This window comes from Rhinoderma darwinii, chromosome 2 (genome assembly GCF_050947455.1).
Source record: "Rhinoderma darwinii isolate aRhiDar2 chromosome 2, aRhiDar2.hap1, whole genome shotgun sequence".
In the NCBI taxonomy this organism is placed as follows: Eukaryota; Metazoa; Chordata; class Amphibia; order Anura; family Rhinodermatidae; genus Rhinoderma; species Rhinoderma darwinii.
The window spans coordinates 76,802,180-76,813,800 of record NC_134688.1 but is presented as its reverse complement, the minus strand read 5'-3'; the positions used below and the strand labels follow the sequence as shown (position 1 = coordinate 76,813,800).

Genomic DNA, 11,621 nt, shown 5'->3' with positions numbered 1-11,621 from the left:
GTGCTACGAAAAACTACAACTCGTTCTGCAAAAATCAAGCCCTCATAGAACTATATAGACGAAAAAATAAAAAAGTTGGAGCTTTTGGAACATGGGGCGGAAAAAACGAAAATGAAAATCTGAAAAAGAGCTGCAGGGGGGAAGGGGTTAAAAACACTGAAGCAGTCAACCTTGTGAAAACCAAAAGTTGTGTCAGTCTCAAAACTTTTGGCCAGGACTGTACATTACACTACCGTACCGTAAGTCGTCCGTACTTGGCAGACCAGGAGGCCATTTTCAGGCAATCGCGGCGTGGGGGTGTTGATAACCAATTCAATTGCGACCGCAGCATCTAAGGGGTTAATAGTGGAAATCAGAGCTGGTTCCCTTCCCTGCCGTTACAGCAGGGTGTCAGCTGTAATGTACAGCTGACAACCGCGACTGATGGAGCGAACTCAGCTTCTGAGCCCGCACCATCAGCTTGTCGTAATTATACAACATGTGGCGGGAATACCTCGCCACTCATAACCTAGTTACGACAAATGTTGGGAAGGGGTTAAGATCCCTGCTTGTCGTTATTCAGTAGGAACATTTATTGTTTGCATCCAGTGGTTACAATTCTGTCCATGGTCATGTGATGGACACACAGGTGCTGGAATCATTACAAGACAGCTCTGATGCACATACTGTAACTGTAACGAGCCGTGCACCTGTGTGTTCATCACATGACCATGGACAGAATTTTATCCACTGGAAGTAAATAATGAATGTTTCTACAAAATAACAACAAGCAGAGATCTTGAAAATTGTGAGGCATTAATACAGAAAGCATATTGGAAAATTGTCTAACTTTTATTTATACATAAAATAACATTAATTTGCTGAATTATTTGCTTAACCCCTTAATGACGCACAACGGATATATCCATTACGAGCTGGTGCTAGTTCCTGCATCGTGAAGGATATATCCGTCACTCGGATCTCATAGATGTTTCCACTGTACCCACGAGATCAGCGGCAAGAGCATGGCTGTTATACACAGACTGACTCCTGCCGGAATTAGGGTATGTTCACACGAGGTCATTACGTCCGTAATTGATGGACTTATTTCGGCCGCAAGTACCGGACCGGTACAGGGAGCCGGGCTCCTAGCATCATAGTTATGTACGACGCTAGGAGTCCCTGCCTCGCTGCCGGACAACTGTCCCGTACTGAAATCATGTTTTCAGTATGGGACAGTTGTCCGGCAGCGAGGCAGGGACTCCTAGCGTCGTACATAAGTATGATGCTAGGAGCCCGGCTCCCTGCACTGTGTTCGGCCCGGTACTTGCAGCCGAAATACGTCCGTCAATTACGGACGTAATGACCTCGTGTGAACATACCCTTAGAGAGAACTCTGATCCAGCCTAGTATAACCACTTAGATGCCGTGGTCAATAGCTACCGAGCCATCTAAGGTGTTTCACAGAGGGAGCTCCCTCTGTCAGCCTGTCAGCAACAGGGGGCCTAATAAAGGCCCCTGCGTCTGCCATAACTACCTATTAGGCCATGCCAAAGGCCAAATAAGCAAACAATAATGCTTTGGAATACTATGTATTCCAAAGCATTATACAAGCGATCAAAGAATCGCTGCTTTAAGTCCTCTATTGGGACAAAAAAAAGTAAAATGGAGTTTAATAAAAAAAAGAAATTTAATACACAAAATTTTATTGACCCAAGATATATCCAATCATTACATACAGCAATGAAACATTGCAAATAAAGCACATGAATTAGGATCACAATTTTTTTACAAAAAGTTTAATAAATTTTAATAAAATGTACCCCCCCACCCCAAAAAACCAAACCCTTTTTTATTAATACCTATTAGATTTTTTTAAAAAATGGGTCACTTTAAGAAAAAACAGAAAAACGACATATTAGGTACCGGCGAAATCATAACAACTCGGTGAACAAACATAACTTATTAGCTATACTCCATGGTGCATGGCGTAAAAAAACAAAACATGCAAAAAAATTGCAGCTTTTTTTGCTTCCCCCCCCCTAAAAAATTAGCCTCATACGGCTACATTGACGGAAAAATAAAAAGTTATGGCTCTTGGAATGCGAGGATGAAAAAATGGGGATAAGGGGTTGAGGCCGTTTCAGGTATGGTCATTAAGCGGTTGAAGTTTCTAGCATACTATGTAGATTATAATGCAGCATTATGATGTCATGATATCATTACTATAACACTTAGTGGTAAATGTAAATGGACAAATCATGACTATTCGTAAACACATTATGAGGATGTGCTCAGAGACATGACAGTCAATAGTTTGCTGTTTCAGTGAAATTATAATATAGGCATGTTTTTTTCCGGTGTAATAGTGTCACGTACAGGGAGGGAGTGATGCACCTCATTTTTATCCACACCTTTTTATAGAGGAACGTGGGAAGCCATAATTGAATTAAAACTTATTTTCAAAAGGCAATAACAACACAGAAAAACAGGAACTGCTAGTAGATGAGATATTCATGGAATTACATCATGGAGTTTGGAGCAGATAAGGATCAAAGATACAGCAAGTGAAGCAACACATATGTGGGGAGATTTACTATTGAGGCTGCGCCCAAAATGTCCTATTTTGCGCCAAAATCTGGTGCTTTTTTTGGTGTATGATGTCACATTTAGTTTTAGACATATTTATGTCCGGAATTCACCAAAAATAACAGATGTTAGTGCCTTACTAGACACTTTTGTGTCTAGAAAAGGGGGCGTGGCCTAAAATGTGCCAACCTGCGACAAAAATCTGGGATGAAATTCTGCTGCAAAATAAGCCAAATCAAAGGTGGTGTAAGGAAGAAAAAAGGTCAAGGAGGTTTGTCAGACTTTCTGGTCTATGGTGCTGCATAACCCAACTGCGCTTGAGCTTTAGGTCAAACTGACAGCGAACGTTCTCCTTCAGGATTTTCCGATAGAGAGCAGAATTCATGGTTTCGTCAATTATGACAAGTCGTCCAGGTCCTGCAGAAGCAAAGCAACCCCTCACCATCACATTACAAACCACCATGTTTGACTGTTGGTATGATGTTCTTATGGTGGAATCTGGTTTTAGCGTAATCACTCATGAGTCCATAGAATATTATCCCAAAAGTCTTGGGGGTCATCTAGATGTTTTTTTGGCAAATGCAAGACAACCCATTGTGTTCTTTTTGGTCAGCAGTGGTTTGCACCTTGCAACTCTGCCTTGGATGCCATGTTTGCTAAGTGTCTTTCTTATTGTGGAAACGGGCTGAGGTAAGTGAGGCCTGCAGTTCTCTAGATGTGCATCTGGTTCTTTTGTGACCTTGTGGATGAGTTATCAATGTGCTCTTGGTGAAATTTTGGTAAGCCGGCAATTCCTGGGAAGCTTCACCACTGTTCCAAGTTTTCTCCATTGGTGGATAATGGCTCACACTGTGGTTCTCTGGAGTCCCAGAGCCTTAGCTTTGTAACCCTTTCCAGACTTGTAGATTTCAATGACTTTGTGTGGCATCTCTATTTGATTCTCTTTAGAACGTGGCATCATGTGCTGCTTTTTAAGGGCATGCCCCCACGTGGCGGAAATCCTCCGCAACTGTCCGCATCAATGCCGCACATAATCCGGGTTGCGGATTACGGCTGCGGATCTGCCCAAATGTGCAGTAAATTGATGCGGACTAGCTGCTGCGGACTGCGGGAAAAGTGGTTCCCTTCTCTCTATCAGTGCAGGATAGAGAGAAGGGACAGCACTTTCCCTAGTGAAAGTAAACGAATTTCATACTTACCGGCCGTTGTCTTGGTGACGCGTCCCTCTTTCGGCATCCAGCCCTACCTCCCTGGATGACGCGGCAGTCCATGTGACCACTGCAGCCTGTGATTGGCTGCAGCCGTCACTAAGACTGAAACGTCATCCTGGGAAGCCAGACTGGAGACAGAAGCAGGGAGTTCTCGGTAAGTATGAACTTCTATTTTTTTAACAGGTTGCTGTATATTGAGATCGTAGTCACTGTCCAGGGTGCAGAAACAGTTACTGCCGATCGCTTAACTCTTTCAGCACCCTGGACAGTGACTATTTACTGACGTCTCCTAGCAACGCTCCCGTAATTACGGGAGCCCCATTGACTTCCTCAGTCTGGCTGTAGACCTAGAAATACATGGGTCCAGCCAGAATGAAGAAATGTCATGGCAAAAAAGCAAGATGCATCCGCAGCACACATAACATGTGCATGACAGCTGCGGACTTCATTGCGGAACTTAGAATCTCCATTGAAGTCAATGGAGAAATTCCGCCATGAGTCCGCAACCAGTCCGCCACTGCTCCGCAACAGACAGAGCATGCTGCGGACACCAAATTCCGCTCCGCAGCCTATGCTCCGCAGCGGAATTTTACGCCTCGTCTAAACGAACACTTCTAAATAGAAGTGGAAGGCAATGGAGAAACGGCTCCGCTGCGGATTAACGCTGCGGAGTGTCCGCAGTGGAATTTAAGGGAAATTCCGCCACGTGTGAACCCAGCCTAAGACATTCTAGCAAACTTCACATTGCCAGACAGCTTCACATGCCTTCACATGCCTGGGGGTTGCTAGTGAAATAGAAACCAATTGTCAATTGCATTTTGTTAACTGGTTGATTTAGTAGCTGAGGGGTCAATTACTTTTCCACATAGGGCCAGGTAGGGCTGAACAGCATTTTTGCTTTAATAAAGAAAATCATGATGTAGAAACAGCATGTTGTGTTTACTTGGGTTATTTTTGTCTAATATTAAAAGTAGATCTGAAACATTAAAGTGTGACAAATATGCAAAAATAGAAGAAATACTTTTTCACAACACTTTAGAATACTTTGGAATACTCAGTATCATAAAGTACAATTTCCTGACAGGCAATGTTTTTGTCCATGTCTCTGGCAGACCTGGGGCCTTTGTTAGCTATGGTAACTTTGTTAAACATTGGTATCTTATGATCGTGCCGCCAGGATGCCCATGGGCTGACAGGGGGAGACCTCCCTCTGTCAAACCCCTTAGATGCTGCAGTCGCTATTGACCGCGGCATGTAAGGGTTTAAATGGCCAAGATCAGACTTTTCCGGAGGGAATCCCAGGTCAATATTGCTATAGAGGTGAGCAAAGATGTCGGCAGTGTCAGTCAAGTATGTATTAAATATCACCATAATTGTAACAATCTGATGCATCCCTAATGCTTAAATTGTGTGTCCTTAAGAAGTTAATTACTATATAGGAGCAGAAAATTGCTACTCTGCTCCTCTAAACATAGTCATAAACCAACACCGCTTCTTTATGAAAGACAATATACTAGTTCTAAACCATGAAAATACCTTTCAACGGTTGTCAAGAAATGTGTCAAAAATACGATTAAGACCAAACAGAAAGATAAAACAGGTTGACTACGGCTACTTAGCTACCCCGACTGACAAACCAAACAGGGACGTTCCTGTCACCTCCAACCTAGAGAATGTTTGACTTTCCAAGTCATTGTTATTTCATATGAAAAACCTGTTTGGAGAAGTCTGACACACGAGTCTCTAATCCTGTGACACAATATGTAAATCTTATAGCCAGTGACACAATATTATTGGATGAGGCGGAGATCACAGTTCCGGAATGAAGCTGAGTTGCCTTATTCTACAGTTATAGAACTTCTGCTTTGTGATGAAAAGCACATTCTTAGTAGAGAGTTCTGAAGTCGCATTGAAGGGAATAATGAGAAGACGCAAGATGTTCCTCCTTTACCATTAAAGAGTCAGGCACTGGTATTACGGTAAGGTATTATCTATAGTATCTGTATGGGTTCTATTCTTATTTATGTGAGTTTTGAAGTCGTCATTGTGGGGATAGATGTGTCTAGTTAGTGTGAAACTTTAATGTCTGAAGTGCTAGTATCATGCCTGTTGGTTCAGATCTACTGTATATCGGGTTTGACTACAAGCCTCAACACTTTTAGTTATCTTGAACATTGTAACTTTTTTAATATTAAAATTTTTGGATGCAAAATACCCCCTGGGAATTTTTATAAGGATTAGGAAAAATTCAGATTTCTAGTTATGTTAAGTGATAATTGCTGCATGAAAAATAATCTGACTATAGTTTTTGTTATGGTCAATCAGTTTAATCTGAAAATTGAAATCTGGGTGCTCACGCAGGCCCTTATTATCATGTGTGAAGTTCTTTTAGATTGTTAGCATGGGAATAAATGGTCTCTCGGAAAAGTTCAATCAATGTTATAAAGAAATTGTTTCGTACAGTTGTTCGCAATTATCATAAAAACCTCTCCCTGCTCACTTTCATCACACTTCTTACTATTTTGCGAGTGTCCGGTTAATGGGTTAATTTTTGGTTCTTTTTATTGCTTATTAAAGGGGTTTTTCACTTTTATAATTTTATTTGTTAGGAGGATCCTCTGACAATAAGCTGATCACAGGCTGTCTCGATCAGTCGTCATCTGTGGGGGGAACCCGGTAGAAAGTCTTCATTTTCCTAGCAGCACCAACGCAGGGGAAATTAAGCATTACACAGATAGCCCATTGAAGTCAATAGGCTCTCTGTGTAATATATTAATGTGTTGGGTCCTCCTGAGCAAACATAGCTCCTTTCACCTGCTCTCCAGCCTAGTTAAAAAAGGGGAATTCTAGGGGACCACCCTCAGTTTATTTAGAATTTTCTAATAGGGCATTTGAATATAGGTGTTATTTTATACCAGTGCATCTCAAACTATTAGGCAATCCTCACAGATGAGGTGCCCCCCACCCAGTTGTTGGGGAGGCAGTTTTCTCATAAGTGATCATAAAGACCACAGGTATTTCTCTGTCTGTAGCAATCTCTGGTTTAGTAACAGAATCTACTTTCTTTGTGCTTATTTTAATGTTATACTGGGTTTAGGGGATCAATGAGTTAAGCTGAGCAAACATTTTCATTTTGGCTTGGACTTTACCAGTGGTGGTGATGCCCAAGCATCACTATGTTTTGGCTGGTGAGGCCGCATTTGAAAAAGACTGAGAGACCGTACTCTAAACCGCATTAAAAGTTTTTAGTCTTGATGAATGCCTGATTTTTATTTGTAATAATTCTCTGACATAGCTGATCAGATGCGGAGAGAATATAATACCTATGGAAGGATAATATAGGTAATAGGTTATTGAGGTCTTGATGGAATAAATAAGTAATGGGTTAACTTGTTAAGTAGTTAAACTAGACTTGAATAGAGACAGCTGACAACCAAATTACTGGTCAAAAATTGTGTTTCTAGTCATAATATTAGCCTCAGTGCCCCCAGGAACTGAACAACAAGGAACATTAATATGAACCAGTAAAAGGCATGTCAACAGGTCCATGGCTGGAAGGGAACAAATACTAAACAAAGCGGACACAAGGTCAAAAGACTGGTCAAGTGAGACGGAAAGTTCTAGATCACAGTATGCAATGGTGGTGAATAGATAGATCCATGAGAAGAGGGTGGCAGCCAAGACTCTAATGTCACAAAATGTGCCATCAACCTTCAGTGGTTTAGAAGACCTTACAAAGACCTGGAGAATTTTGGGGGCTATCTATAGTTAATCATGCAGGAGACTAATCAGAATAAACATGTAATAGATATAACATATGAATTGAGAAAACTACAACACCTGCTCAGGTAGGGTAGAGGCCGAAGGGCAAACACAGAAGACCTTATACTGCAGTTTACAATGTTAATATCAAATATGACATCTTATAGCAACATGGTCAAAGCAAGTTTACAAGTTAACAATCTGTCACAGTCAAGTGATATATAAGAAAGTTAAATATTATTTAGTTGAAATCTACAATCTGTTTTACAGCCTAATATAACCCCCACCCCCTGCACATATAACGCCTGGATCACGGGCCTCAGTAACAAAATCTTGCACCATTTTACAGGTGTACACGATTTTGCTGCTGGCATGAGTCATGCTATCGATGTTTTATTATCCGAACCTGGAAATAAGGTGCTAGGAAGTACTAGGCTACACTTGAAAACATTCCCAACTGATAAAGAAATTTGTCATCATCCCACTCTACCTACAAAAGGATTGGCATGTACCTGACTCAGTCTTAACCCTTTGAGCTCCTAGTCAATTACCAATGTAACATTGTAAATATTTTTTTATGATATGTCTACATTGCAAACATCTGTACGGCTATATCCAGCTTTGAAAATATTCTTCATTAAAAATATCCTAACATTTTATGTAAACAGTTCCTGGCCAGACTTATGTTTTGCCATAGTTACAGACTACAAACAAACCCTGTGTGTAGTCTAGTCCTGTAGTCATGTGTTACTTTCTTTCGTCTGCCTTTCTGTTCTACAACCTGTAAGCCATACAGAGCTGTAATATGGCCTGAGATTAATAAAGTTGGTCATTCAAGGTGCTATAGATCAACCCATATCATGCAGTCAATCCAATATTACTGCATGCACTACAAAGAAGTGCTATGTCTGAAAATAATACTCTACAATTTGCTCCTAATTTGTCATAGCTGAAGATATTCATATACAGCCCCAGTTCTTATGACCTCTTACACCTTTCAATTTGACCTTTTATTTGTAGGGCAAATTTGATATTTATCCTATTATTGAACTGCAGACTTGTTGGCTATTTAAAGCTATTTACATTTACCATCCAGTTGCCACTGCAGGGCACATATTGTGTTACATGCCAACCATTCAAATTAATGGCTGACCATGTAATACATGGACGAGCCAATTCCACCAAAGCGAGAGCACTGTATGTTAGTGACTTTCCACTCTTGATAACATGGGAGAGTCACAAGTGGAGGTCCCTCTTCTGCAATGTTCCTTTGCCCTTAAAGGGCATATGGAAAGAGGTAAACACCTGGGACAACACCTTTAACTTTCATATTCTACATACATTGCATTTGGATTATATGTGTGATTTTAAAAAAATAGATTTTCATCCATCTCATATAAACTTTCTTGTTGTTTATGTTTTAGAACATCGTCATGGGAGCACAACATTCTAAGCCCGTGCACAAGAAACAGTCACGCGTGGTTATGTTGGGTCTTGACTTTTCCGGAAAATCAACTATTCTTTATAAACTTAAAATGAATCAAACCGTAGAAACCTTTCCAACTGTTGGATTTAACGTGGAATCTCTAGAAATTGCCAAGAATGTTTTTGTAACAGTTTGGGATGTGGGAGGACAAGACAAGCTGCGATCAAACTGGAAGGAGTATCTAGAAGATACAGATGTTCTCATCTTTGTGGTAGATAGTAGTGATAAATTCAGGGTACGGGATGCAACGGCAGAGCTGCTGACAATATTGAACAATGAAAATATGACTGGAGTTCCCTTCCTGATTTTGGCCAACAAACAGGAATTACCTGAGGCCCTGTCCACCAAGGAACTTGTGGATGTCCTAAAACTAGAAAACTATGATGATAGAGCATGGGAAATTCAAGGATGTAGTGCGTACACTGGAGAGGGATTGGCTGAGATGGTGAATGCGGTCTTACGTTTACTAAAAAAGACGCGAGATCCATAAATTTATGTTTTCGGTTTTTGGTCCATAACCTAAATTCAAAATGAACTACAGTGAAACCTCTCTAGAAGACCAACTCTTTATATAGACCCAATTTCCTGTGAATAATTTCTACCTCTCTAGAAGACCATTATTCAATGCTATTTTGGGTGGTCGTCTCAAATAGGGTTCACTGCTTATTGTTTACATGTCAGCTTGTTTCATTTAGTCATAATTTAGTTATTTAAACATTTCATCAAATGATGAATACATTTAGGTTAATTTATTTACATCAGTATGTGATTGCTCTGTTTGCTACTTGATAGATTAGTGGCGGTCAAAATTATGGAGGTCTCAGATATGACCCTTGACTCAAATCAAGAACTGCACAGTACATTCGATGCCTTTTTTTCTCTGTGGTTATTTTTCTTTATAGTCTAGGGGAGAACAGTTGGGTGAACGTCTTCAGCTGTTTCCATATCTCTTGTTTGCAATAATGGAGGTTGACTGTGCGTGTGTGGCCACCTCTTTCCTGGAAACTTGGGAAACAGCACTCGTATATCAGTGAGGATCCTACTCATATCTGACAATATGCCATAAATGTGTATAGTTGAAAACTCCCCTTTAGTTGTGTGGATGAACCCCCCCCCCTCCAAAGAAATAGATCATTAAATATTGGGAATCTTCATATGATATATTATAGTACACAGCTCTCTGTGCTTGCTCAGTGACCCCATTGCACTTTGTACTATAGTTTAAGAGGGGGAACAGGGGCCACAGGGTAAGCATTCATGGGCCATATGCTTGCCCTAGTCCACCAGGCGCCCGCCACTGAGGTAGATGTGCTTTGATTAAATAAAATTGTTTTAGTAAAGCGGTAATACCGCCGCTACAAATGTGTCAGCGATTCACAGTGTGAGCAGCAAAGAAAATTATGGGGAAACAGTGCTCGTATGAGCGCTGCGGCCTCTTTAAAACAGCTGATCGGCGGGAGTGGGACCCTGATGGATCAGATATTGATGGCCTATCATGAAGATAGGCCATCAATTTCTTAGGACTGGACAACCTATTTTAAAATATTTTAATGTTGGAATCAGGGTTGTTGCTTCTAAGAAGGAACAATAAGGTACCTTAAAGGAAGACACAATAGATACACACTCTCAGAAAACAATCCATATACCATAATTTCACTATGTTTTAATAAATTGTACTTTGTATTTAAGTAAATGTAAGTGTTTGAGTTTTTATGTAATAATTTTGTAGTTCATTTTGCATCACTGAAAATAAGATAATCCAATTTCCTTCTTTCCATCTCTGTATTCATGCGTTTGTTCATTTATTTTTTCATTCCATTTTGTGATTTAATGATATTCCCTAAATATCACTGCTTTTTGATATTCATTCTGGAGGTGCCTTTTAGCCATTTACCTTGTTTTCACTATGCCAGGGATGTAGCTATAGGGGGGTGCAGAGGTAGCATTTGCAGAATCTGGTGCCTGAGGGATCCTCTGTGACATAAAAAGACGCCAATATTATAAATGCACATGGTAGATGAGTATGCCTCTGCGCTACGTCTATATTTGTTGTCTCTTCATACTGCTAAAAACAAGCTATATATTGGTAAAATACTCAGTGTTTATTGTACTCATATGAAGGATGGGTCATAACATTACAGGCTTAGGACATGAGTGATGAAGATGTTTTAATAGTTCTTTATTTAACACACAATAATCTAGAGGATATAAAAGCCTAGGTGTGGAGATGGCAGATCAGTTTTAACTTGTTTGTAAAAGAAAATTAGAAGTGTGAAATGTTAAGGCCCCTGTGTAATATGGATATTAGCCTCATAAATATTAGTGCTCATAAATATTAGTCATAACATCTTAACATGTGCACTGCATGGTGGTGCGTGCTCAGGAGCTGTGCCCACACCAGTTGTCAGCTGTATATTAGAGCTGACAATCTGCTGGAATCGCTGGGATCGGAGATAACACCGTAGATGCCATGGTCAATAGCAACTGCGACATCTAAGTGGTTAGACAGAGGGAGGGCGCTCCCTTTTTCACGCCATCATCTCCTCCGCAATACGATTGTGGGTTGACATGTGTGTTTGCCTATTAGACCTCTC

At 40.5% G+C, this 11,621-nt stretch overlaps 1 protein-coding gene across 1 annotated transcript; it reads left to right on the top strand.

Annotated features, from left to right (window-relative positions):
- The first annotated feature begins 5,675 nt into the window (after positions 1-5,675).
- ARL11 (ARF like GTPase 11) lies at positions 5,676-10,668 on the top strand. The gene is made up of 2 exons (XM_075850063.1): positions 5,676-5,758; positions 8,966-10,668. The coding sequence occupies exon 2, from the start codon at positions 8,975-8,977 to the stop codon at positions 9,515-9,517; it is 543 nt and encodes a 180-aa protein (XP_075706178.1). The 5' UTR covers positions 5,676-5,758; positions 8,966-8,974; the 3' UTR covers positions 9,518-10,668.
- The last annotated feature ends 953 nt before the right edge of the window (positions 10,669-11,621 follow it).

What these genes read in the sequence shown, in the direction of transcription:
- ARL11 (XM_075850063.1), top strand. Translation starts at nt 8,975, where the DNA reads ATGGGAGCACAACATTCTAAGCCCGTGCACAAGAAACAGTCACGCGTG.